The sequence below is a fragment of the Schistocerca americana genome, chromosome 4 (assembly GCF_021461395.2).
Source record: "Schistocerca americana isolate TAMUIC-IGC-003095 chromosome 4, iqSchAmer2.1, whole genome shotgun sequence".
Classification (NCBI taxonomy): domain Eukaryota; kingdom Metazoa; phylum Arthropoda; class Insecta; order Orthoptera; family Acrididae; genus Schistocerca; species Schistocerca americana.
The window spans coordinates 710757047-710784803 of record NC_060122.1 but is presented as its reverse complement, the minus strand read 5'-3'; the positions used below and the strand labels follow the sequence as shown (position 1 = coordinate 710784803).

The 27757-nt window shown below is 40.4% G+C and overlaps 1 protein-coding gene across 2 annotated transcripts in view; it reads left to right on the top strand.

The window, feature by feature from the left end:
• Window positions 1–27757, top strand: part of LOC124612601 (condensin-2 complex subunit G2-like) — a 287500-nt gene that overhangs the window by 201837 nt on the left and 57906 nt on the right. For both annotated transcript variants that reach the window (XM_047140891.1, XM_047140890.1), the window contains exons 17-20: window positions 14535–14743; window positions 20292–20479; window positions 20818–20961; window positions 21053–21196. In XM_047140891.1, coding sequence (XP_046996847.1) covers window positions 14535–14743; window positions 20292–20479; window positions 20818–20961; window positions 21053–21196 — 685 coding nt within the window. The remainder of the gene's footprint in view (window positions 1–14534; window positions 14744–20291; window positions 20480–20817; window positions 20962–21052; window positions 21197–27757) is intronic.

The following is a 27757-nucleotide window of genomic DNA, read 5'->3' as shown; positions in this document are numbered from 1 at the left end:
TAATGTCAGACCAAAAAATTTCTGACGTACGGATTGTAAACCATCCCTAACAACAAAAGGCTCATATTCTTGTAGAGTAAATTTGGTTTTCAGTTCATTGATCTCTTTTGAGTATAAGTGATATGATTTTGTATAAAGATGGCCCTGGCATAAAAATAGGGAGGCATATCCTTAATATATTGCGTATGCAATTGCCAATCTGCACTCCTCTCAGCTCCCACAAATTTCTTAACAGTGGCTACAATTTTGAAGTACTGAACCCACAGTCATGCTGTACCTTCAACATTAGCAACTTCTTCAGATTTTTGGGAAATCTTCCACCCATTGGTGTAAACGACGACACATCTACATCTAGACTGAGACTTCCTGACAGATTAAAACTGTGTGCCGGACTGAGGCTCAAACTCGGGACCTTTGCCTTTCGCGGGCAAGTGCTCTACCAACTGAGCTACCCAAGCACGACTCACGCACCGTACTCACAGCTTTACTTCTGTCAGTACCTTGTCTCCTACCATCCAAATTTTACAGAAGCTCTCCTGCGAAACTGCACAGGAGAGCTTCTGTAAAGTTTGGATGGTAGGAGACTAGGTACTGGCTGAAGTAAAGCTGTGAGGTCGGTGCGTGAGTCGTGCTTGGGTAGCTCAGTTGGTAGAGCACTTGCCCGCGAAAGGCAAAGGTCCCGAGTTTGAGCCTCAGTCGTGCTTGGGTAGCTCAGCTGGCAAAGGTCCTGAGTTCGAGTCTCGGTCCAGCACACGGTTTTAATCTGTCAAGAAGTTTCATATCAGCGCACACTCCGCTGCAGAATGAAAATCTCATTCTGGATACATATAGACTGTTAGTGTCTCAGTCATTGAAGATAATTTTTAGTGCCAATTGCTCTTCCTACATTAGAGTGATCTACAAAATAATGTGGGTCAAACTCAGGTGTGCTGAAACGTAATCCTGCAAAGCTCTTTAAGTGAGAACCTTCAAGGCGGACAATGATAGATCCCGTCTCACTGTTAGGTTTGTTGGAAGCAACAGTATCTCGAGCCTTTACATAAAGTGGGTCATCAAATGAGATAAAGCAGCTTCTAATCTTAAGTGACTTAAATTTTTGTGTTGTGGCCAAAAGTGCAGAAGGTACTGTATCATGATGAGGGACATGAATACACAAATGGCAGACACAGTGTATGTGAGGTCGAGTAATCTCCATGCGAGTGTACTGCTTCCATAAATCCCTTCCAACTTGGGATTCTGTGCCTCAGTAACAGCAACAGTACAGTTCACCAAACCAACTTGTTTACCATCTGCTCTTATCCCCCCTGCTCTCCCCTGCCCCTTCTCTATAAACACTTTCTGCTTCACTATGATGACATCTACTCCATCCACAACACTTTCGCCATGCATGAAAGACTTGCACATTGCACTGGCTTTCACTGATGAATGTAACTAAACAATGAAAAGAATTGAAAATTAAAATGCCTCCGGCAGCCACTTTTGTATTTAACTTATTTATGCAGCCAGTTTCTGTGTTCCTTCATACAATCTTCAGACTTTTAATTTTCAATTCATATTGAACAGCCAAAGGCCTTGTAACAAGGAGCAGGTATCAACAGTATTTTCTCCAGCAAGAACAGCTAAAGGATATGTTTCGAACAATAGTGGAAAAGCGTAATGCAGAGAATGAGTGAACTGATAATTAAACAAACAAGATCGAACATAGGAAGAACCTATTCAACTGAAAGTAAAAAATTGGTAATGGTCTTTTAAGTGTGTGATAAACATATCATTGAATAATGGTGCTATTTACTTACGAGCTAGGTTTTTTGTCACTTCTTTTTTCAAAAAAACAGTTAATTGCTCTAAACTTCTCTCCTATAAAATGTTGTGTCAAAGTGGTCAATTCTCAGATGCCGTATGTTTTATAGTGATGAAATGAATCTTGTTCCAAAAATATGAAAATTACAGTTTTCTAACAAAGCTTTTATATAGGGGTATTTAATGAAATAGCAAAGTTTTGTAACTCAATCCATGCAAAATTTAATTGTCCAAAATGTTTGTAACATTCAGTTTTTTGGTTAAACACTTAGTTTCAGAGAAATTGGAGCAGAAGGGGGACAGAAAAAATTCGAAATCTTGGTGGCTTTTTTCATCATAACTGAAGCTACACTAAGAAATCAGGGCGAACTCCAGGGGACCATCATAAATCATGATGTTGAAATCTTGATTGTCACCACTAAAGTCACAAATGGTTGTCCTTTGGGGTCAATGAAGTGTTCTCTAGAGGGTGTCTGGCTCAAAGCTGTCCTAGAATTAACGTATTTGTAACAGTTTGTTGTGTCACTGTGGTGCCAACTGCATCTCAAATTGCTGCTACAGAGCCATATGCCAAAGACGATAGTCTTTCCTCCTGGCAGTGCCATGTGGCTGTCCAGAACCCGGTCTTTTGTGACCATACATTCTCGTGAACACTGCTGCCATCAGTCATGTACAGTGGCTACTTTACTGCCAAGTCTTTCTGCATCCAACTCCTTGTGGCCCTATTACATGACCATGTTCAAACTCAGTGAGATGTGATAATGGTGTGTTGTTGCCTTAAAGGTATTCTCGACTGAGATCAACTCAACATGTCCAGTCTCGGAGGTAACTAACACTCGCAACTGTTACAGCATGTATTTAAAGCAGACCTGATTTGCGTCCTCATAGTGACCTTACTAATGCCATTCTCATGTGACTGTGCAGAATTTTAATAGAAATCATCATTCAGCTGTAGAAACATGCCTGCCAACTTTCGTTTATGTCACGCAACTCCTCCTTGGTGTTGCAGTTTATTTTTCCGTTATGCAGCCCTTTTTTTTTTTTTTTTTTTTTTGGGGGGGGGGGGGGGGGGAGGGAGAGAGAGAGAGAGAGAGAGAGAGAGAGAGAGAGAGAGAGAGTACTGAGTATGTGTATGTGTGTGTGTGTCCAATCCCACTTGAGATATATACATCTCTGCTGCCTTTTGCCTTAAATTTTTTCTACATTACTTCTTTGGAAGTGTAATTGTCATTATTGGCACCATGCAGATCGACTGATGACCATTTACCCCACTGTGTGTTTTGTAGTGTAGTAGTTGAGGTTAAGTGCCATGTAAACCCACACTAGGAGGAGGTAGTAGCCACCTGTCTCCAGTTCACTACCAGGGTAACAGTGTGTAATATTTACGTCTCACTTCCCCTTATGGACAAATATTTTGCAAAGAGGTAGTATCAAGCCTTGTGGAACAATTACTCGCACCTTTTATGTTATTGGTGGGATTCAGTCCTCACTATTGCTTGTAAGGCAGCACCTCTAACAACAGTGGGCAACTATTAGAAATAATACTGTCTTAATTTGAACTCTACTTGCTAAGCACAGGAGTTTCAATGCTGCCCTTATTACTTACTCAGCAGTAGATCCCACAATGCGCAACACAAGCCTTTCCCATGCAATTACCAGACTGGAGAAATAACAAATTTGTACCAGCTCCTGTCTGAGACCAGCCAGCTGGCAAGCCTATCATCCAAGTGCAGCTTAACATCAACCAGGAGGAAATAATTGGTGAGATGGTACTACTACTATCATGTACTGTGCAGATATAGCAATCCCAGAGAGGAAACCGATACCATGGTGGTATGAAGGAATAACAGAGGCCAGTAGAGAACATGGAAGAGCACTTAAATACCATAAATGCCACCCGTCATTGAACAACTTAAGTATATTAGAATAACTCCAGAAAAAGCAAAGTTCTTAATGAACAAAGGAGCATTGGGAGCAGTATGTCTATTATGTGAGGATAAACACTGTACCCACTGAAGTATGTGCGTAACTTCAACACAGTTTGTGGTAATCATGTGTCAACTGAAATCTGGCATTGCTGTCAATGGAGACATTCTGACCCACAGAATACTGTGGAATATCTAGAAGTACACTGTGCAGAAATGTCTGCATCTAGATATACCTGTCCTACCTTTACAAATTGCCAATGCCTGGCAATTCATCCTTCTTGTCGCAACACCTAGAAACTTATAATGTGTCTTTTTAACAAGCACTTTTACTGTGTTGGAATTTCCTCCCTGTGCCTGAAAAAGTACAAGGTGAAATGCTACACCATCTTATCTGTAGCAGTAACAAGAATATACTAAATGTTTTTAATCTAATATGGCACAAAGGAAAATTTTCTTCTGAGTAGTAGAAGAGCATCATAGTACTTATCTCGAAATCAGGAAAAATGCACAATCTGTACTACTATATAAAGACAAGTTGTTGTTTACAATTGTTTCCAAAAATCTCGAAAAATTCTTGACTGATTAACTTCACATTTTTACACAATACTCTAATAAATATTCGGACAATCGTAGGCTACATTTTTAAAAATACCTAATAGTCAGTATGTCCCTGGAGGGAGTTGGCACCATATCTGCACACGCACACACACACACACGTCAACTAATTCCCGTATAATCCTTGGGGGGGGGGGGGGGGGGATGAACTCTGACACAACGTTCAATCAAATCCCAGATGTGTTTGATTGGGTCCAGATCTGTCAAGTTGGGGGCCTGGCATATCAATTGGAACTCACCACTGTGTTCCTCAAACCACTCCATCACACACCTGGCCTCTCGAAATGGTGCACCATCTTGTAGAAAAATGCCACCGTCATCAGGAAACATAATTGTCATAAATGGGTGTACACGGTCTGCAACCAGTGTATGATACTCTGTGGCCATCATGGTGCCTAGCATGAGCTCCACTGGACCCACGGATGCCCACGTGAATGTTCCCTAGAGCATAATAGAGCTGTTGCCAGCTTGTCTCTGTCCCGTAGTACAGGTGTCAAGGAGCCGATCCCCTGGAAGACGAGGGATTCACTCTCTCCCATCGGCATGATGAAGGAGGTATCGGGATTCATCAGACCATGCAATGCTCTGCCAGTATGTCAACGTCCAGTGCCAATGCTCACATGTCCATTTCAGTTGTAGTTGCTGATGTCATGATGTTAACATTGGCACGTGCATTGGTCATTGGCTGTGGAGGCCCATCATTAAGTAGTGTTTGTTGCTGCTTGTTCAGACACAGTAGTACACTGCCCAGCATTTAAGTCTGATGTTAGTTCCGCCATAGTTTGCTGCCTGTCCTGTTTTACTAGTCTGCCCAGCCTACAGCGTCCGACATCTGTAATGAGGAGTGGCTGCTCAACCCCACGATGCCTGGACGTGGTTTCGCCTTTGTTTCACCACGTGTTGAAGACACTCACCACAGCACTCCTCAAACACCTGACATGTCATGAAGTTTCCAAAATGCTTATCTGACCTTCCATACTGTCACAATATGCCCTCGGTCAAACTCTGATAGATTGTGTGCCTTCCCCATTCTACACACAGACAGCATGCTCATGATACTATGTGCACCGTGTGTGTATCTGTCCAGCAGTCATTCCTCGCCAGGTGATGCTGCTGTTGCCTGGATAGGTTTATATTGATAGTAGGTCGGTGGTCATAATGTTCTGGCTGATCAGTGTATTTACCATATATAGGGGCAATATTATTAGCAGAAATCTCCAAAAGTTCTTTACCCAGTTACTTCAAATTTTTCAGAATACTCTAATAAACCTTTGGACAGACATAGGCTACATAGTTTTTAAATATATATGCTTTATACATATACATGTGTAGTGTTATATGAAGAGAAGTTGGTATTTAAAACTAGTACAAAAATCTCAAAAAGTACTTGACTGATTTACTTCAAATGATACTCTATTAAATGTTTGGTAGGACACAGCGATATATATTAGCAAAAATCTCAAAAAGTTCTGTCTTTTTACAAGATGCTGTAATAGACCTTCAGATTCTCTTCACACACACACACACACACACACACACACACACACACACACACACACACACACAGATATACATAACGTTCATATGGACACAGGCTGCACATGGTTTTAATGTATATCTACACTACAGTATAAAGACAATCTGTGTTTAAAATTGTTACAAAAAATATCGAAAAATACTTGACCAGTTTACTTCGTACTTGTACACAATAGTCTAATAAACATTCAGCCCGTCATAGGCTGTGTATTTTTGCAATATGTATAATACATAGCTGTGTGTTCAACATATAAATAGGAAATCCAAATGTACATAGCTCTCATATCTTTTAATGTATTCAGTATATTAGTATATATGGAATAACTTAAGGGGAAACATTGTTACCAAACGTCTTGAAAAGTTCTTGACCTATTTACTTCCACTTTTTATGAGATATTGTAATAAGCATCCCGACAGATAGGCCATATATTTCTTTGAAAGGCAATGCCCATGTTTTATGTTAAAACTGACTGTGAGACAGAAATGGCTGTGATGTGAAAATGTGTGGTTTTGATTTCTTTGTCTCTTTCAGTTTCAACTATGATAGCAGGTCATGTAAACCATTAGACAAATTGTTTCTCCCATATATATTCTTTCTCGTTATATATATTTTCAAATAAAAATTGTATACACAGCAATGTATGTTTTGTTTTCTCCTTTGCTGTTAGTTTTACAGAAAAATAGGAAAGTCGTATTTAGGGCTTATTGGCTTATGATTAGAGTACTATTGCAGAATCTGAATCAACCAAAACTTTGCTGCATTATCCATTCAGAAATTAAAACTATGCAAAATACTGCCATTGAAACTGCTATCCTTAGAGAGCCAACATCTGGAGAGCTGTCTCTTATACCCAGTATATCAGTGACCCCAACCGATTTACCCATTGATGTGGTTCTTCAGCTCCCAGTGTACTTCATGTCAAAATAGTTTGTGGGTTAACAGCCAGATGTCAGTGTCCAACAGACACAATGTGTCAGCAAACGACCACGTTGCCATCATTAGGTATGCTGATGAACTGACTGATAGGCCACTCCAACAACCGTCTGCCCCCCGTCCCCTTTGCTGCCCAGCGTCCCCCGTTCATCCCACCAACTCTGTGTTCCGTGATATGTTCACACCCAGGAACATGTACTGGTGGCGTCTCTGCTGTTCCTCCACCTGCCTGAAATCAGTTTGATGTCTGATATGTCTTTTCTCTTCTTGACCGTTCTAATAGCAGGGTCCCATGCCTTACTAAGGATATGAGTGCTATCACAGCTTATCAGCATTTCCTGTATTGGGACCTCAATGGACTCCTTAATGATGCATGCCCAGAAATGGTGTGGTCATAATCCATTCCATGTAATTCTGCCAGGCAATGTTCTGTGACTGCTGACTTGTTAATTTACTGCATTCTGGTGTGCCATTGGTGTTCTCGGCAACAGTCTTCGACAGTACACATTGTCTGACCTATTTAAGTCTAACCACATTGGCAGGGTATATGATAGTACCCAGATTTCTGTAGTCCAAGGTCATATTTTATACTACCAAGAAGTTACTGGGTGGAAGACTATCTTCGTGTGATGTTTCTGGAGAATTCATCCTATTCATTTTAAGCACTTTCATTTCACTGTCAAGGTTTCGTTTGCAAAAACAAATAACGGTGCTCAGGGTGAGAGAGAGCAATAAGAGGACACAGAGAGTGGTGAGATGGAAATGAGTATATGGGGGAGGGTGGGGGAGAAGATGAACAGAGAGGGGAGAAGGAGGTGAACAGAGAGGGGTGGAAGAAGTGATGCACAGGAAGGGGGTGGGGTGGGGTGGGAGGAGGATATGAACAAACAGAGAGGACAGGAGAAAATGGGCAGAGAGAAGGTGTAGAAGGAGTTTGAGATGTATGTCGATTGCCCATACATATTTAGTAATTGCGAAGCGTTGCTGGGTTTGCTATTACGTCCATAGTTACTGACCAGTTTGTGTACCAACCAGCTTATGTGACTTACTGGAAATTATGGTTGATAAGTGACTTTATAGGATGTGATGTTTAAAGCTTACCCGGCGTACTGATTGTTCCATAAAAACAAGGGAGAACTGCCGGATATCAGAAACGTTCTGCTACGATATTTCGGCCCAGAGTCTTCTGGCCATCTTCAGTACTACTACAGTGGCATTCACCTGAAGATGGCCAGAAGACTCTGCACCGAAATATCGTGGCAGAACGTTACTGATATCCGGCAGTTCTCCCGTGTTTTTATGGAACGACTTTATAGGAGACTGGAGTCAAAAAACCTTTCTCAATACCAATTCAATTTCCGAGAAACCCAGCCGACAGCTATCTTCTGCACCTCGAATCTGCAATCCATGACAGCTTTGAACATTACAGGTACTTCATTTCTGTGTTCTGTGACATTCAAAAGCTGTGCCCTTGATTTTCAAAAGGTTTACGACATTACCGCATTGTATCCACTTTACGTAAATGGGGATTTTTGATGCTGCCAGATAACTTTCTGTCATTTTGACTGTTTTATATCAAAGTTGGCACAGACTTTAGTACTGATATCTGCAGTGCCTGATTTTCCTGTATGTGTTGCATACTATATACTAACCTCTTTATGATAGCAATAAATTATAACGATGTGAGACTTATTGTCTCATTGGCATTATATGTTGACAAGACCTGCTTATATTACAGGTCTATATCATTGCACACTAGAGAATTTCAGCATCAGACAGCCATAGGGAAGGCACTTGAACGTGAGCAAATACATGAGTGTTGTTTTTCACCAGCAAAATAACATGTCACACATGTCTGTAGACTCAGTTCTGTGCATCCCCTCTCTGAATTCTACTTAGGAATTAAGTGATACATTTACCTGAACATTCTGCCTTTTGCATCCACTGTTTGGTAACAAAGTAAGATGGCTACCTCATATATGCCAACTAAAGGCAAACTGTATGAGGAAACTTAATGCTCTCCATTTTGTTGGAAACACCTGAGAAGCAGATCTGGCAATACCTGAGGAGTGGATCTGAAAGCTTTTCGCACAAGTCCAGTTGCCAATCTCCTTGCAGAAGCAGATGTCCCAACTGTCGGAGTCTGAGACTCCAGCAACTCCTAGTCAGCTACACAATCATGACCAGTTGTCCGATCACTATTGTTATGGTACACAACTGTGTTCTAAATTCAAAGGATCCGACTGCTCGTGAATCACCACCAAAAAAGCAGATCCCATTGTTTAACGGTTTGTATTCTATTCAGTCCTTCATGATTATCTGCACTTTGAAACTGGTGTACACCAAGGATGACCAAGAAATACATGTGGAGCTCTATATTCAGACATAATTGTCATAAGGAGTGTGACTAAATATAAGTTAAATGTTTATTTGACACTTCAATAGTGAAGCCATAGTCACAGTACATAAAATATCCCTTTAAAAAAGGGATTACATTACCAGTTTCAACGAACTGCATCATCATTTTCAAATGTAAAACACTTTGTAGAATATGTAATGGGAATTGTGACAGATGTGTGGTTATAATTCCCATTATGTATTCTCCAACCGATGTTTTACATTTGAAAATGTAGTTTGTTGAAACTGCTAATGTGGTCATAATTCTCACTATATATTCTCCAACTAATGTTTTACATTTGAAAATGACGATGTAGTTTGTTGAAACCGGTAATGTAACCCCTTTTTTTAGAGAAAAATTTTGTGTACTGTGACTATGGTTTCACTATTGTAGTTTCAAATAAACATTTAGGAAGCGGAGGTCTTGCATTGGAGTGTATCTCTCTCATTTGGCTGCACATTACAATGCCACATTGTTTGAGCAGAAAGATAGGGAAACTGGAAATGTGTTGTATTCGGGTGGCAATGCAACCATGCAAGGAATGCTGAATGGCCTGAATACAGGTGGGTTTCGTGTTATAGTAATTGGGAAATTCAGAACTTTGGACTACAACTGATCATGAAGAGCAGTATTATGTACAACTGATCATGAAGAGGAATATTATACGGCCCTGACTGTTGGTACAAGAGAATGCACTTACAGAAATAATAAAAATAAAGGTGAGTTTGCAATTGCATAACACTGGCAGTATTTTGCTTGCCATGTTGTTCCCTGTAAAGTTATGATGATATTTAAACTTTGATATAAAAAGAGAGGCAAAAACAAATAGTCTCTACAGTGTGGAGTAAATGTGTGGAATACATTTTTCTTTCACATGAAGCTTTAATTAGATTTTATTATATGTAACAATTCCATCAATCTTGCAACGGCTGTATTTCCCAGTAACATATATATCACAAACAAAACAAAGTTTTCCCCCTTATTTAATTATTTTTGGTTCACTGAAGACACGATAAAATTTATATCTGGTACAACAAATTGGTACACAGACAGACCAGAAAGCTGTGCAGGTTTTTGTCACCCAAGTTGCCACATAATTGTGACTTATTTAATGTAGAACCATGTAACTCATGGACAGTTGTGACGTAAAATAATTTGCCTCTGAAGTGGGGATTACATTCCAGATTGATTAGTTTCCTCCAACATACCCAGGGGCCCTATCAACTGAAATGGCAGATGGTCTCTGAAATAGCTCAAAAATAGATGCGAGATTGACATTGCCTTGAAAAGTCTAGAAAATTGTTCCTGTATTTCTTCCAACAATGCAATGAATTCTAAAAAATTCACTTTTTTTTTTAATACCAGAGAACTTAGGGAAATGAATGATGTTCTTTGTAAGAAGCCATCACTTCTACAGCGTGTTTTTATTTTTAAATGCATCCACTCATGCCACCAAATCAGAAAGAAGTTGCTTCTCATCTTGCAACATCTTACTAAGTCTGCTCAGATGAACAGTCAAGTTTTCTGAAACTGTGAGGTTTGTAGTCCATTTGGGATCTTCTAATTTTGCTCAGAGCTTTCCTTCTTCTTTCAGAAGTTCAACAGTGGAGGGTCTTAAATTAAAAAACCAATCCAGGCATGCCCCATCAACTTAATCAACATGCATCACAGTAATATACGTTTCCACACTCTTTGTGTAATTCCATCTAAAACTGTTGAAGCAGGTAGTTAATAAACTGTGCGACTTAAGAAAATCTGCTATTCATACCACCAGTTGAATCTCATCTTTCTTACCTGCAAATTTAATCCAAAGTACTTGTTGATGTGAATGTCATACACATCATCTGTTTATCATTGTAATTTTATGCTTGTTCATCACAAACTAAATCTTTAAATTCTGTGTGCATAGTGTTGTAACCATGTAGCATATTTGCAACACCTAGTGATGTGCGACTCCACAATAGGCATTGACAATTCTCATCCTTCTCTTTGAAAAAGAATTGTGGTACCCATTCATTTTTAAAGGATTGCAAAAAAAGGTCATGAGACCGTCCATTTTCGATTGCACATACCATTTCAACAGCCCTTGGACCTTTAAACTTCTTTTGTATCATGAGTAAGTAGGGAGGGATAAACACCATGGCCACTAGTATTCTGTCAAACTGAAGAAAATCATACCAACCGATAAATGCCAGAAGAAACAGTTTTGCTTCACACTGTTGAATGATATGTGTTGTTCTGAGAAGAACCGATGAAAACGGAGGCATACAAAGTAGTATCGAGTCACACTGAGCCCTGGATTTCACATGTACAGCACATTGTACATTTTTTGCACTGTAGTTGACATTGATGTACGCAGATGGCTCGAAGGTCAATTATCTTTCAGTTCAGGCTACACATAAATGTGGGTTACAAACTATGCTCTCCACCAAATGCATGCAGAACTGACAGCCATATCCAGAGCTCTACAACACATCGGAACACTTGCTACCTAGAAGTTTATAATATGCAATGATTCCTGATGTGGACTACAGCTGATAACACAGTACTATTCACAGGAAATACTAGTCTCCAATAGCCACAATTTAGAATATGGGCTACGCAGAGCGGGAACCTACACACTTTACTTTGACCACCCAGCCACATGGTCTTACCAGGAAACGAGCTCACTGACAGACTGGATGATGAGGCAGCTATAATGCCTACATTAGAATTGGGAATACCAGGCACTGAGGACACATTGGTGTCATTGTAATGTGAATTTCTGGGAAAAGAGAATGAAAAACTATGCACTCCCCAGCAAACTGTGAGCAGAGAGACTACTATGAAAATGTGAATTTCACTCCAGGCTTCTCAAAAAGAAGCTATTGTCTTTTGCTGCTTACCCACTGGCCACACCAGCCTCTCACACAGAATCATCCTGCAACAAGCAGACCATCTCATTTTATCTGTGGAGCACCTCCAACAGTACCCCATACTCTCGTATTGGCAGTACCTCTTGGGCTGAACGTGGATACTTCATTATCTCAGATACACTGTCTCACAGTCCAACTGCCTCTGCCTGCATTTTATAACAAAATTTAATGCTGGTCACATCCCATTGGTTCTTGAGGTTGGTGAAGAGGGATTGCCTTTCATTGCAGTTCTAGCCCCAGGAGACCTCCTGTTAAACTTTGTCCCTGAACTAATGCACACAGCTACTTTTTACCTCTGTCAGTCTATATACATTGAGTGTCTTTTACCCTTCTGACATAAACACACTAGCTTTAAATGCACTCTGCAAGCTACTTTACCCATGACATGAGGGGAGAGGGTTGTTGTGCCTCTTCGCACTGTTGCTAGACCTGGCCATCTCTGCACTGGCTTGCAGTCTTCTCTCCCTTTTATTTCATGAGGATGGATGGACTGATAAATTCATAGTGAGTACCTTTAAAACAAAATCTTTATCAACACCAGAAAATACTAAATAATACTTGGAAACCTATAAAATTAACGTTTGTAGCTATTATTCGATTCTGTTATTTTTCCATTGACGCATCACAAGTTTATTTCTTTTAACCTCTGTTGTTTCCTTTCAGTTCCCAGCCATCTCACATTGTCAGTGACATTCCATTTTATGGCATGCCCCCACCTCCCCCCAATCCCACCCTCCTCATCCATCAGCATGAGATAAAAGAAATTCTTGCATTGTCATTATGGTACACTGTACAAGGAAATGAAGAGTAAAGGAAACCCAGTTTTCACCACTAAAGTATGTGATGATTTGATGTTAATGCTCAAAGCAGTTAACATCCTAAGAGTTGCATTCAAGTTATAACACATCCGATATTTTTTTTTCTTCTTCTTAGGCCTGGAAACAGAAACATGTAGTTTGTTTTAAAATATATGTGCATTTTTTCTGAATGCATGATAGAAATGGCAGCACTGTACAGCACACACATCTCGAGCGGCAGTGGTAAGAGTGAAGATGGTTCATTACTTTAAATGGTAACATTATTCTTACAAGAAAGTCATGTAATCATTCTCCATTTATGCTATGTGAAACTGATTGAAGTTCATCGCCAGGTGAGTGAGGCATGTGATGATGGTGTCATGTATCCGTCTAACATGCATTTGTGGATGCAACAGTTCAAACAGGTAGATCATTATTTGTCAACGAACTGGTCTTGCCCCAGTGGTTTGATGACATGATCGAGCGAGTAGACAAAGTTATTTTGGAAGACTGCCAAATGAGTGTGGAATACATCGCCTCCGAAGTTGGCATATTTGTGGGGTCTGTGCACATAAACCTGCATGAAGATCTGAAAATGTGAAGATTGTTCTCCAAATGGGTCCCACAAATGCTGATGGTTGATCTCACAGCTGCATGCATGATGTGTTTCCAGGCAATGTTGATGTTTCATGATAGCATTAATGGGATTTTCTTTCATTGATTGTGACAGTGGATGAGACATGGAGGCTGTTTTTCAATTCTGAAACAAAGTGCCAGTCAACAGAAGCATGCACACTCAAAAAGACTTTGAAGAAGTTGGAAAAATGATGGTAGCCACATTCTGGGACAGTGATGATGTAATCTTTACTCATTGTGCTCCAAAGGGTGCTACTGTGACAGGTACATCCTACCAAAATGTTTTGATGAATAAGCTGCTTCTAGCATTGCATGAAAAAGACCAGAGAAGGCTGCATGTGTGCATGCTCTTTCATTGAGACAATGCACCAGTGCATCAGGCAAATGCTAGCTGCAGTTTTTTTTTTTTTTTCCTTCGTGAACAGCACATTTGAAGTGCTTTTTCATGTTCCCTATTCACCTGACTTGGTTCCTAGCAACTTTTGACTGTGTCTGGCGATGAAAGACACTCTCTGTTGTAGCACATTCACTACCCATGCCCCTTCTGCATCAGCAATTTTCCAGTGGTCATACCAGACTCCTAAAGAAGTGTTCACAGTAGCCTTGGAGTCGTAGTGTCGGCAGTGGGAAAAATGTGAATGGCTGCAGAGAGATTATGTTGAGAAGAGACAAAAGTTTCACAGTTTTCATATGATTAGTTGTTAGAAAAAAATCGGAAGTGCTATAACTTGACAAGGAAACAATGGTTTTTGGATGTGTCAAGATAATGATTTCAAATAAGGTATGAGCCATTTAAGAAAAGAGGAAGATGGAAATTATTGATGATTGAATCTATGATTTGAGTGCATCCTTTCATTTAATATGTATTGTTATGCAAAACTTAAGTTAGTGAGGAGTTATATTTCTTTAGTTTCTTTTTGTACTTTGTCTGCTGCTGCAGAGTATGTAAGTGTAATAGAGCTTCTTCTGTTTCAGGATATTGGTATCGAGTCTCCCAAAAGAATTCCCATTGACAAATGATGACACTGCTGTTGAATGGGTGGTTATTGACTCTGTTGGGCCTCTTTTAGTCAGTTTGTTGAATGAAGTTCTAAAAGTGGGAGCAAATATGATACTCCTTGGACAAGCCTCAGTGAAACTCACATCCAAAGTGATAAGACTATGCAAACTGCTGCTTCGCACTGGTAAGGAGCATGATGACAAGGAAATATCTCTCTCTAGAGTATGAGGTGTAACTGTAAAGTAAGGACAAAAAGATTTATACAGAATCATTTATTAGAATTCTTTTATTTCCATTCCTATTGCACTCACTTTGAACTACTTTTGTGTTTTGTTCCACAACTATCCAGGTACTATGCACTTGATGTTATCATCGCCCTCTGCAGGCTAAGGAAGGGATGAAAGTTACTTGCAACCAGGAAGGACAGTATAGATGACTAGGAAATTTTTCTCACCTAAATGACTCCATCAGTTCCTGAGCTAACTGCAACTGCTATTCCCACTGGGCTGTGACTGGTGGGATGGGGGGGTATTGTCCATCTGCTCCTCCGGGGGTGCCCTGGTGGCACCATCGGGCAGCTGTGACGGCTGCGTGGTCCTGTCAGACAATGAATCGGGGGAAGAAAACCAGCAGAATCACAGGGCAAATGACATGTGCGGAGTTGGTTCTGGTGGTGGCGCTGCAGAACATTGGGACTTGCAGTCAAATACATGGAAGAGCCAATGCGTTCCTGGATCACATCTCTTTCCCACTGCCAACGGTTGCCATAAACCCTGAAGAACAAGATCGCATGGTGCAAAGTAGTACTTGTGGACCATTGGCGGTGCCGGATGCTGTGCTGGGTGTAGCAAGTGTAGCAGTGTCCGACGGCATCAGACGTGCTGAAGATCCGCTGGTGATGGTCTGACTCGTGGGTGGAAGCGATAGGAAGTGAGAAAGAGTTTCAGCACCTGTTCCTGTGTGTGGGGGGTGTGAAGCTTGGCTCGCAAACCTTGGATGCAAAATAGGGAGGACAATGCTTGATTGGTGCTTCCTGATGTGGTAGAGTTCATAGGCACCGCAAATGAAAACTTGCTAAAAGAATCTACCACTATGAGCCAACGAGTGTTCCAGAATGCATCTGCAAAGTCAATGCGCACTCATTGTCATGGCGAGTAAGTCTTAGGCCAAGCTGAGAATGTTTGTGGTTGAGTGGAGTATGTCGTCATCTGTTCAATGTGAGCATCCAGGCTCTGCCAAGTACAGTGCTGTCACACTACTTGTTTTGTGCAAACAATTACCCAATCTCCTTAGTGTAGCAATTGCAACACATCCTTTTGCCACACTTTGGGAATAAGCACATGCAATTGCCCTTTGTTATTTTGAACTAGAATTATATCGTGTTGTAGTGAAAGGTTATGCTGATGTGCAAAATATCGACGCACAACTGAGTTCTGGAGACTGTTCAGTGAACGAGGCCAAGACGTGTGAATGTAATGCAACAAAATCTTGAGATATGGGTCTACTTCCGTGACCTGTGCAATTTTTCTATGGTGCAAGGGAAAAGATTCCAACAAATCAGAGCCCTGCGCATTTATTTGGTTACAAGATGGAGCAGATGCATCAAAATCAGAGGCTGAGCCAATCGAAAGGCGAGATAGAGCGTCTGCATTGTCATGCTTTGCCGTAGGTGTGTACATATCATCATACTGATACTGTGAAAGCAACTAATTCCAGCATTGCAATTTTTGAGCAGTGCGTTTAGGAACTGCCTGTGACAGATGAAAGAGAACTGCAAAGGCTTTTGATCTGTCACTAAATAGAACTTGCGTCTGTACAGATACTGATGGAATTTGGTCACACCATACACAGTACCTCTTTTTCTATTTGAGAATAATTGCATTGAGTTTGAGTGAGCAACTTTGAGGCAAAAGCAATAGGTCTGTCTGGTGCACCAATTTTGTGCGAAAGCGCTGTGCCGATTCCGTAGGAAGAAGCTTGACTTGCAAAAGTACTGGCTTCGTGGGGTCAAAATGCACTAAACATCTGTCACTAAGCAAGGCATTTTTGAGTTTCTGAAATGCATCTTGACAGTCTTTAGTCCACACAAAAGGTACATTCTTGCGATGCAATGGAGCTGCGATCTGGGTGGCGTTTGGTATGAACCGAATGTAGCACGTCATCTTGCCTAGTACTGACTGCAGTTCAGATACATTGTGATGAACAGGCAGGCCTCAGTTGCAAGCAAATGAGGTTGGAGGGGGTGCACACTCTGACTGCTTATCACATGACCTAAGTACTGTAGTTCAGTTTGAAATAAGTCACACTTTTCGAGATGACACATGAGTCCTGCTTCTGACAACACTTGAAAAAGAGTATGCAAATTGGCAATGTGTTCCTCTGGTGTACGACCTGAGACAAGAATATTGTCAGGGTAGTTTGAACAAAACAGCACTTTTGTGGTCAGCTGTTCCAAGTAACATTGAAAAATGGTGGGTGCGGAAGCACTGCCAAAGGGCAAATGCAAATACTTGAACAGTCCTAAGTGTGTATTTACAACAAACACTTTCTGTGATTCTTCATCCAATGGAATTTACAAGTAGGCATCACACAAATCTGTCTTAGAAAACTAATGTCGTGCACCAAGCCTGTCCATGAGTTCCCCGGGGTGAGGTAAGGAATAAGTGTCAACTGCTGCCTGTGGGTTGACTGTAGACTTAAAGTCAACATAAATGTGATTGTGACCAGAAGGCTCAGGCAGCAAAACTACAGGACTTGCCCACTGACTAGTGTGAATGGGAGCAGGTACACCATTATTTTGTAATTCTTTCAGTTCACTGGCTACTTTGTCTCTTAATGCAATTGGAACAGGGCAGGCCCAAAAAAACTTAGGCTGTGCATTGTATTTCAATGTAACATGTGGTACAAAGTTATTAGCTTTTTCCATTCCTTCTGAAAATAGTTCTGGAAATTCTGTAAGCCAGCTAGTGACACTGTCTTTTGGATCACAAGTGGATATGGAAAGTACATTATCATGGATGCTAAGTCCAAACAAATGAAAGGCATCAAAACCGACTATGTTCTCACTGTCTCTTGATTACAACACAGTAAAATTCACTTCCTGGTGAAAGATATGCAAGTGGCAGGCAAACTACGCTGTCCAAGCACTGGAATTTCCTGTCTGTTGTAAGCAGTAAGGTGCTCGCTGGATTTAGAAAGGCATGGTGAGCCTAAGTGTTCACACGTGGCCTGATTTAGCAATGTTACTGAGGCACCTGTGTCTAACTGAAAGTACACACGATGGCCAGCAATGCATAATGAGACGAATAGTTTGTTAGAACATTGTTGCACAGCACTAGGGCGAGAAAGAGGCACAACCTTAGTCTTACTTTTGTCAGAACCTGTTGTTGGTTTGGAAAACACAAGATTCACTGCAGGTGTAAAGGCCTGTTTTTCTGAGAGCGGACAAAATTGGCGTTTTTGTGTCAATGCAAACAAACTGCTTGGACGTGGCCCTTTTTTTTCACATGTGTAACACTTTGCGTTACGTAGTGGGCAGTCTTGTCTTTTATGGTGAGCGAAACGTTGGGCACAAGACTTCACTAAGTTCACAGGCCTGTTTATCTGTCTATGTGGCTGTCCACATGGCTGTGTATGTGCTCGTTGTTGTGGCTAATTGGGGCGGTCGTGAGCAAGGGGTGACTCAAGCCGACAAATCGGAGCCTGGTCAAACTTATCGGCCGCTCTTTCATTCGAATCATACTACTCTAAGATTTGTAATACTTGAGAAAGTGATGGATCAGAGTACTTTAGGATCTGTTCCTGTATTCTACTATCTGGGACATTGAATGTTATTGCATTCCAAATCATTAAGTCATTGTAAAAGTTGCCACAACTACACATAAATTTGCACTCTGTGACCATGCCCATTAATTCTGTGTACCTCTGACAGTACATCTGTTCCGGCTTTTTCTGCAAGCAAAAGAACTGATATCTGGTTGGAGCTACTTGGACTGGCTGGCCATAATATTGAGTTAATGCAGCAATTACTTTGTCATAACTGAATTAATTGGGAGACACAATTGAGAATAGTTTTTGTATTAACCTGAACACTGGGGACTCTGCAGTCGATAGAAAGTATTGTAGCTTCACAGTACCTTGAACTCAATGAACTTCACAATGTGCTTGGAACTGTGTCAAGTATTTGAGCCATTCCTCTTATGTGTTGTGAAATTGCCGGAATGTTGGCATGCTGGTCAGTGGCACTTGTTAGGCTAGTCAGTCAGTCTGTTGTTGTGCGGCCGACGTGGCTTGTGCAGCCAGAGATTGTTGTACCGTCACTAGTAGGGCAACAGTTTGTTGCTTCTGAAACTGAAAAAATTGTATTAGAGCCATCACATTGGCCACCTACAGCTGAGGCGTAGCTGCAGGAGGTGGAGGGGGTGGGGTAGCCATGGTTTACACAAATACGTTACAGAAAAAAGCAGGCAAAGCTGCTGAAAAGAGAAATTTGATTAGTGCTGCGGCTCCCCTCCTGGAATACATGCAAGAATACAACAAGAAATTAGCAATGAGAAATAAGCACCCCTGCAAGCTAAAACACAAGAGAACCAAGCAAAATCTGCACTGAATTATACTTTTTGCCAATTTTTGTCGTCGTCTTGTTGTCCGTATAGAGCTGTACCACCAAAAACAAGGAGAGGATGTTGTTTGGTGGCCGTTATCATCTTTCTCTAACACAAACTGCATGCATGTATTAACTGGGTTCTTTATTCATAAGAATAAGAAAGCTTTTTAACTTAAGCTAGTTATTGGGGTACAATCTCTCCGTAATAGTCTACATTAGCCCCACTATTGGTGACATACAAGTCCGTTATGTGCACTATTCTGGTCGCTATGTGCTGCCTGACTCTGAGCTAAATACTGGCGGCCATTAGGGCTTTGGCGGTGTGTTGTTTGTGAGTCTGTCGTTGGCCTCTATCGATCTGCATCCAGCCATCCTCATTTAGGTTTTCCGTGGTTCTCTAAATCGCTTCAGGCAAATACCAGGATGGTTCCTTTGAATGGGCACGGCTGACTTCCTTCCCTATCCCTCACCAATCCGATGGGAGCGATGCCTTGCTGTTTGGTCCCTCCCGCCTCCCCTCCCCCCCGCACCCCCAGCCCACAATGCCCCACTAAATCAGCCAACCAATCATTATCTATCCCCTTCCCCTCCATTTATACAAAGTGGTATTGATAGATGTAACTTATTTAACTTTGTGTCTGATTTGTCCATTCATCTTCTGTGGACATGCAGCCACTTATTTGCAGATGAATGTTGGGTGGCATGTAAGTACAGTGAAGAGGTCATTTTTCTGGCTATTAAAGAAGATTCTGAGTGGGGAAAAGCTACCCATGCTTTCCATTACTATTGTGGTAAAGTCTTCAGGTTTACTTGAATCTTCAATCTATCCTTGTACGTTCAAACTTGATATGGGAATTTTTTTTTTGCTGTAGTAGTAGTTACACAAGTTTCTGCTCTCCTCCATTGTCAATCCTCACTTTTGCTGTTAAAAGATTAGTGGTGTTATTGAAAGTATTGGGCACATTAATATTGCATTTTTGACTATTGTTTAAAACACTGGTAGACTATTAGACTTGCACTAGTAGTGTAAGCATCACAAATTGCTAGTATTCATAAAATTTACGCTATGCTACTATGGCACAACTTAATTCTTATTTTAAATGTTGGTTGATTTGTAACCTTGCAGGTTGTAGGGTAATGTTTGTCTACTCTGCTTGTGGAGTGATGCATCATATTTCCGACTATTATAAGAAGATCCTGAGTGGAAAGAACTTATCGATGCTTTTCAATACTGTAGCTAATTTACTGGGGGACTGTGTTGCGTCCCTGACAGATCTGGCATTTACCAAAGAAGGCCTGAAATTACATATTGAGGTAATACTTTTGTGTAGCAAAGATAAGTTTCTATTTTTGCTAAGCTTTGTACAAAAAAGAATAATGATGTAATTCCAGTAGTTAATAGAAATTCTCATCTCACCTTAGACGAGCACATTACCACATTGCCACAGTGCTAGGGTGCAAGTTTGTTGTGTGGAGTTCACAACCCTGTAATGTGTGTGACTCAGACATTCCTTAATGTTAAAACACACACACACACACACACACATATTTAGTTTTACAGAGTAATAGTTCCTGTGGAGATTTTGAAATATTGTATGCTAATAATTGTATTAGCTTGACGGTCCTCTCTGACCATATTTTTTATCTTACAGAATTTTGCTGAAACGAGAACAGCAATGATTAATACACTGATGTTACTGTCAAAAATGTTTGGCATTTCGAATGATTTGTTTGTTAAAACGTTCAACAAATTTGTTACTGCAATTTTAGTAATAATGAAGAAAGATGCAGGACTGGTAAGGACAAGTGCACCTAATGATGAAATATGTTTAGAGGTGGTTTCTTTTGTTAGTCAATGCTTAACCATTAATTTGACCATTTTTGCAGCTAGAAAATATAGCAGTCTTGAAGAAGGTACAGGATCTGCCATACGTAGCATCTCAGCTTGTGACATCTTTCTATAACAACAAAATTCTTACAGAAATGATGTTTCAAGTACTTGAGAGGAATATCTCCAGAGAATATCAAGAGGTGAGCCACAGATGACTACATAATAAATAAGAAAGTAATATTAATCTTCAGAGATAAAATGAGGTTTTCTTATTTGTGTGAAATATTGTCAAATTTGCCTATTAGTAAAATAAATCATGATGGCACTTGTTGTTGTTGGGGTCTTCCTTCTGAAGACTGGTTTGATGCAGCTCTCCCTGCTACTCTATCTTGTGCGAGCTTTTTCATCTCCAAATAACTACTGCAACTTACATCTTCTGAATATGCTTACTGTATTCACCTCTTGGTCTCCCGCTACAGTTTTTATCACCCACACTTTCTCCCAAGTTGGTGATCCCTTGATGTCTCAGAATGTGTCCTATCAACCGATCACTTCTTGTGGTCAAGTTGCCCTGCAAATTCTTTGTATTCCCAACTCAAATCAATACCTCCTTATTAGCTACATGATTGACCCATTTAAGCTTCAGCATTCTTCCATAGCACTAAATTTCAGAAGCTACTTTTCTCTTTTTATCTAATCTGTTTATCATGCGTGTTTCACTTCCATACATGGCTACACTCCAGACAGATACCTTCAGAAAAGACTTAGTAACACTTAAATCTGCATTTGATGTTTACAAATTTCTCTTCTTCAGAAGTGCTTTTCTTGTCATTGCCAGAAAATATTTTATATCCTCACTAATTTGGCCTTCATCAGTTATTTTGCTGCCCAAATAGCAAACTACTTTAAGTCTCATTTCCTAATCTAATTCTTGTATCATCACCTGATGATTTAATTCAATTACATTCTATTTTCCTTGTTTTGCTTTTGTTGATGTTCATCCTCTCAAGATATTGTCCATTCCATTCAACTGCTCTTTAAAGTCCCTTGCTGTCTCTGCCGGAATTACAATGTCATTGGCAAACCAAGTTTTTATTTCTTTTCCCTTAACTGTAATTCCTGCTCCAAATTTTTCTTTGGTTTCCTTTACTGTTTGTTCAATGTACATATTGAATAACATCTGGGATGGTTTACAATCCTGTCTCACTCCCTTCCCAACTACTGCTTCCCATTCATGCCCATCTTGTTTCTGTACAAGTTTTAAATAGCAATCCACTTCCTGTATTTTACCCCTGCTACCTTCAGAATGTCAAAGAGAGTATTCCAGTCAACACTGTCAGAAGCTTTGCCCAAGTCCACAAATGCTATAAATGTAGGTTTGGCTGTCCTTAACCTATCTTCTAAGATAAGTCGTAGGGTCAGTATTGCTTCACTGTCCCTACATTTCTCTGAAATCCAAACTGATCTTCCCCGAGGTGTGTTTCTGCCAGTTTTTCCATTCTGCTGTAAAGAATTCATGTTAGTATTTTGAAACCATGACTTATTAAACTGATTGTTCAGTAATTTTCATACATGCCAGCAACTGCTTCCTTTGGAATTCTTGAAGTTTGAAGGTATTTCACCAGTCTTTTACATCTTGCATGTCAAATGGAAAAGCTTTATCATGGCTGGCTCTCCCAAGGCTATCACTAGTTCTGATGGAATATTGTCTACTCCCGGGGCCTTGTTTTGACTGAGATCAGATCTTTCAGAGCTTCATCAAATTCTTCTTGCGTTATCATATTTCCCATTTCATCTTCATGTACGTCCACTTCTATAATACTGCTTTCAAGTTCACCTCCCTTATGTAGATCCTCTATATAATGTATATACTCGAATGATTTGTGCCCTCGAATAATCTGCGCATCCTAATTTTGAGGGAGCGAAAATAATTTTTTTTTTTGCTATGATTTGTTTTAATGTAATGATGGGTTCAAAATGACATATAATGTCAATTGATTTGAAGAACCATGTCATACTCTTCACATGCTGTTGTACAGGTTGATGAATCATTAAAATGCAACCGATTCAGCAGCATACAGCTGGCTGGCCAGCGGGCCTGCCATCTGGCCCATTAGGCGGCCGGGTTACATTAACCCCGCCAGCTGGGGGGGGGGGGGGTCTAGGCCTACCTGCAATAGCAAGAAAAAGAAATGCAAATTACCATGTTTAAGAATGTAATATGTGCAATAAAATATTTTAATCAGTACATATGCTCCCTTACCTCCCTATTCCTCATCACGTTCATTGTCATCACTAGCAGGAGAATAATTGTCATCACCATCTTCCCACAGTGTGTTGTCCTCTGTTCCATCCAGTGGATTTGTGACACTACATTTTTTGAAGGCTTTTCCACCAATGGTTGTGGAATGGAGTCCCACGCCTTTTCACCCACTCACAAATCTGGGACAAATCCAGCCATTTGATTTTTCCATTCAATAATTTTCAGTTTTTCTTTAGCAGTGTATGAGAAATAATGAGAACTTGTAGCCATAATTAACAAGCTTAAAAGACATTGTTAATACTTCACTTCTAATGTGCTACTAACGTGTCACAGACTTTGGCCACAGCAATGCAATAGTGTAATGGGATCTATTGTTGGAGGCAGATCAGTACCAACCTTGTTTCGAATAATCTGCACACCCCAGTTTTTTGCCCTTAAATTCAGGAAAAACATGCGTGGATTATTCCAGAATATATGGTACTCCTTCCACCTTTCAGCTTTTCCGTCTTTGCTTACGTTTTTATCCAGATTTGTCATTCAAAAAATATGAGGTCGAGTTTATATTCGCAGATTACTCTGTTGCTGCTGAGGTCAACATTTTTACATTGTTTAAGAGATTAATATAGGGGTCACCTTTCATTTAAAGATGAAGCTTTGGCTATTGAGGTTTGATACAAATTTATTTCGAACAATCCAGAAGGGTGGGGCTTCACAAACAATGCTTGCATTCAAAGTCAGCTTGAGATTTCCCAGTAAGCTGAAGCGCACAATACGGTATTGACCTTGCTCGAACAATCACGTGACATTTGACTCTTGGTGCTAGTGCAGTTTCACTCTTGGTGCTAGTGCAGGGATATGTGAGAAACTATGTGCAAACAACTACAACAGTCATACTCTGCTTAAAAATTGGCGGTTTTATGAAACAACTGAGGAAATAACATTAAATTCTAACTGGCAAACTTTTGTTGTATTTGAACAAGTTTGGAATAAAAGTTCTCACCTTTTGTGTGTTTAGTAAAACTTGCATGTATTCATATAATAGAGGGAAACATTCCGCGTGGGAAAAATATATCTAAAAACAAAGAAACTGTAACTTACCAAACGAAAGCGTTGGTATGTTGATAGAGACAATATAAACAATAAAAAACACACAAACACACACACAAATTTCAAGCTTTCGCAACCCAAGGTTGCTTCATCAGGAAAGAGGGAAGGAGAGGGAAAGACGAAAGGATTTGGGTTTTAAGGGAGAGGGTAAGGAGTCACGCCAATCCCGGGAGGTGGCACAGTGGTTAGCACACTGGACTCACATTTGGGAGGACGACGGTTCAATCCCCTCTCGAGCCATCCTGATTTAGGTTTTCCGTGATTTCCCTAAATCGTTTCAGGCAAATGCCTTTGAAAGGGCACGGCCAATTTCCTTCCCCATCCTTCCCTAACCCAAGCGTGCTCTCCGTCTCTAATGACCTCGTTGTCGACGGGACGTTAAACACTAACCTCCTTCTCCTCCTCCTCTTCCTCCTCCTCCTTAAAATAACCCTTTGCTGTAAGGTAAACCCACAGAAACATCAACATCTTGTTTTTGTTCTGCCCACAGCTCTCCACATTAATAGTTTATTTTTACAGCTAAGTGTTGAAGTAAAAGCTTTGTGCACATAGCAAGCAGTTTCATTCCCACCGCTGCCACATAGGGCATCATGTCAGAGAAACATGTGACCAGTTTGATTATCACCAACTTGAATGCAAAAGTTGTAATTTGAGAGCTGTCATAAATAGTGCATTTCACTGTGCCTTAATGAAGGAAGAGAGATCACTTTTTGCAAATTCATTGCAGCTGTACATACTTCAAAGTTAGGCCCTTGACTCTCGATTGTGTCACCTTTCATGGAATCCATAGCTTTCTTTGCTTTTCGGTGATGGCGTTCTAGCTGCAGTTTGTTGTCTTTATTATTGGGATCACACCTCAATTTGGCTTTAAGAAGGTCACATGTAGAACAAGTGTCACTTGGCAAATGATGAAATTTTAGCTTGGGGAGTTTGTCTTTAAAGACTTATGCATAGAAGCATTATGTAATGTTAAGTGTCTTCATGTTGCCTTTGAAATTCCTTAAATAAATGATAAACAGTCAGGTTAACTTAAGTATTGTGTGTCACCCGATTTTTCCCTTGAATAGTGGCTTTCTTGTCTTGGTGTGGTGTTAATATGACCAACAACCAGCTTTTCATCTTCTGTATATTTCTGGTGTTTTGTCTTATTTCCTCACTTTTCTTCATATACAATCTCACCACTCTGAACTATTCTTTTGGTCAAAGCAAGAACCTCAATAAGTGATCCTTTACACACGCTACATCTCCCTCACCATCAGGCAATGTGTAACACACAGTTACGTTATTCTTCTTGGAGATGACCAGTTGTCCTGCACCTTCCTCAGTAGACAACTGAGCAGTTTTGTTACTATCATTATATGCTTTTGATCTTCACCTCTTCACTTTACAAACATGTATGTGAGACATTGCATAGTTATTTTGCTTCACTGTGTTGTTTAGTGAGTAGAATTCCTTAAACAGCTTAAGTTAATGGTCATATGAAAGGTGCCTGCACTTAAACTGACATTTACAGGAGACCTGAAAGAGTGAAGCAGTGTATATTATATGTTTAAATCAACATGCCTAGGTATTTGCAGGTAAGTAAATAATTTCATTCAAGTAGTTAACTGTTGTTGTTGTTGTGGTCTTCAGTCCTGAGACTGGTTTGATGCAGCTCTCCATCCTACCCTATCCTGTGCAAGCTTCTTCATCTCCCAGTACTTACTGCAACCCACATCCTTCTGAATCTGCTTAGTGTATTCATCTCTTGGTCTCCCTCTACGATTTTTACCCTCCACGCTGCCCTCCAATGCTAAATTTGTGATCCCTTGATGCCTCAGAACATGTCCTACTAACCGGTCCCTTCTTTTTGTCAAGTTGTGCCACATACTCCTCTTCTCCCCAATTCTATTCAATACTTCATCATTAGTTATGTGATCTACCCATCTAATCTTCAGCATTCTTCTGTAGCACAGCATCTCGAAAGCTTCTATTCTCTTCTTGTCCAAACTATTTATTGTCCATGTTTCACTTCCATACGTGGCCACACTCCATACAAATACTTTCAGAAACGACTTCCTGACACTTAAATCTATACTCGATGTTAACAAATTTCTCTTCTTCAGAAACGCTTGCCTTGCCATTGCCAGTCTACATTTTATATCTTCTCTTCTTCGAGCTTCATCAGTTATTTTGCTCCCCAAATAGCAAAACTCCTTTACTACCTTAAGTGTGTCATTTCCTAATCTAATTCCCTCAGCATCACCCGACTTAATTCTACTACATTCCATTATTCTCGTTTTGCTTTTGTTGATGTTCCTCTTATATCCTCCTTTCAAGACACCGTCCATTCCGTTTTGCTCTTCCAAGTCCTTTGCTGTCTCTTTATAGAATTACAATGTCATCGGCGAACCTCAAAGTTCTTATTTCTTCTCCATGGCTTTTAATACCTACTCCGAATTTTTCTTTTGTTTCCTTTACTGCTTGCTCAATATACAGATTGAATAACATTGGGGAGAGGCTACAACCCTGTCTCACTCCCTTCCCAACCACTGCTTCGCTTTCATGCCCCTCGAGTCTTATAACTGCCATCTGGTTTCTGTACAAATTGTAAATAGCCTTTCTCTCCCTGTATTTTACCCCTGCCACCTTTAGAATTTGAAAGAGAGTATTCCAGTCAACGTTGTCAAAAGCTTTCTCTAAGTCTACAAATGCTAGAAATGTAGGTTTGCCTTTCCTTAATCTTTCTTCTTAGATAAGTCGTAAGGTAAGTATTGCCTCACGTGTTCCAGTATTTCTATGGAATCCAAACTGATCTTCCCCGACGTTGGCTTCTACCAGTTTTTCCATTCGTCTGTAAAGAATTCGCGTTAGTGTTTTGCAGCTGTGACTTATTAAACTGATAGTTCGGTAATTTTCACATCTGTCAACACTTGCTTTCTTTGGGATTGGAATTATTATATTCTTCTTGAAGTCTGAGGGTATTTCACCTGTCTCATACATCTTGCTCACCAGATGGTAGAGTTTTGTCATGACTGGCTCTCCCAAGGCCATCAGTAGTTCTAATGGAATGTTGTCTACTCCCGGGGCCTTGTTTCGACTCAGGTCTTTCAGTGCTCTGTCAAACTCTTCACGCAGTATCGTATCTCCCATTTCATCTTCATCTACATCCTCTTCTATTGCCATAATATTGTCCTCAAGTACATCGCCCTTGTATAGACCCTCTATATACTCCTTCCACCTTTCTGCTTTCCCTTCTTTGCTTAGAACTGGGTTTCCATCTGAGCTCTTGATATTCATACAAGTGGTTCTCTTTTCTCCAAAGGTCTCTTTAATTTTACTGTAAGCAGTATCTATCTTACCCCTAGTGAGATAGGCCTCTACATCCTTACATTTGTCCTCTAGCCATCCC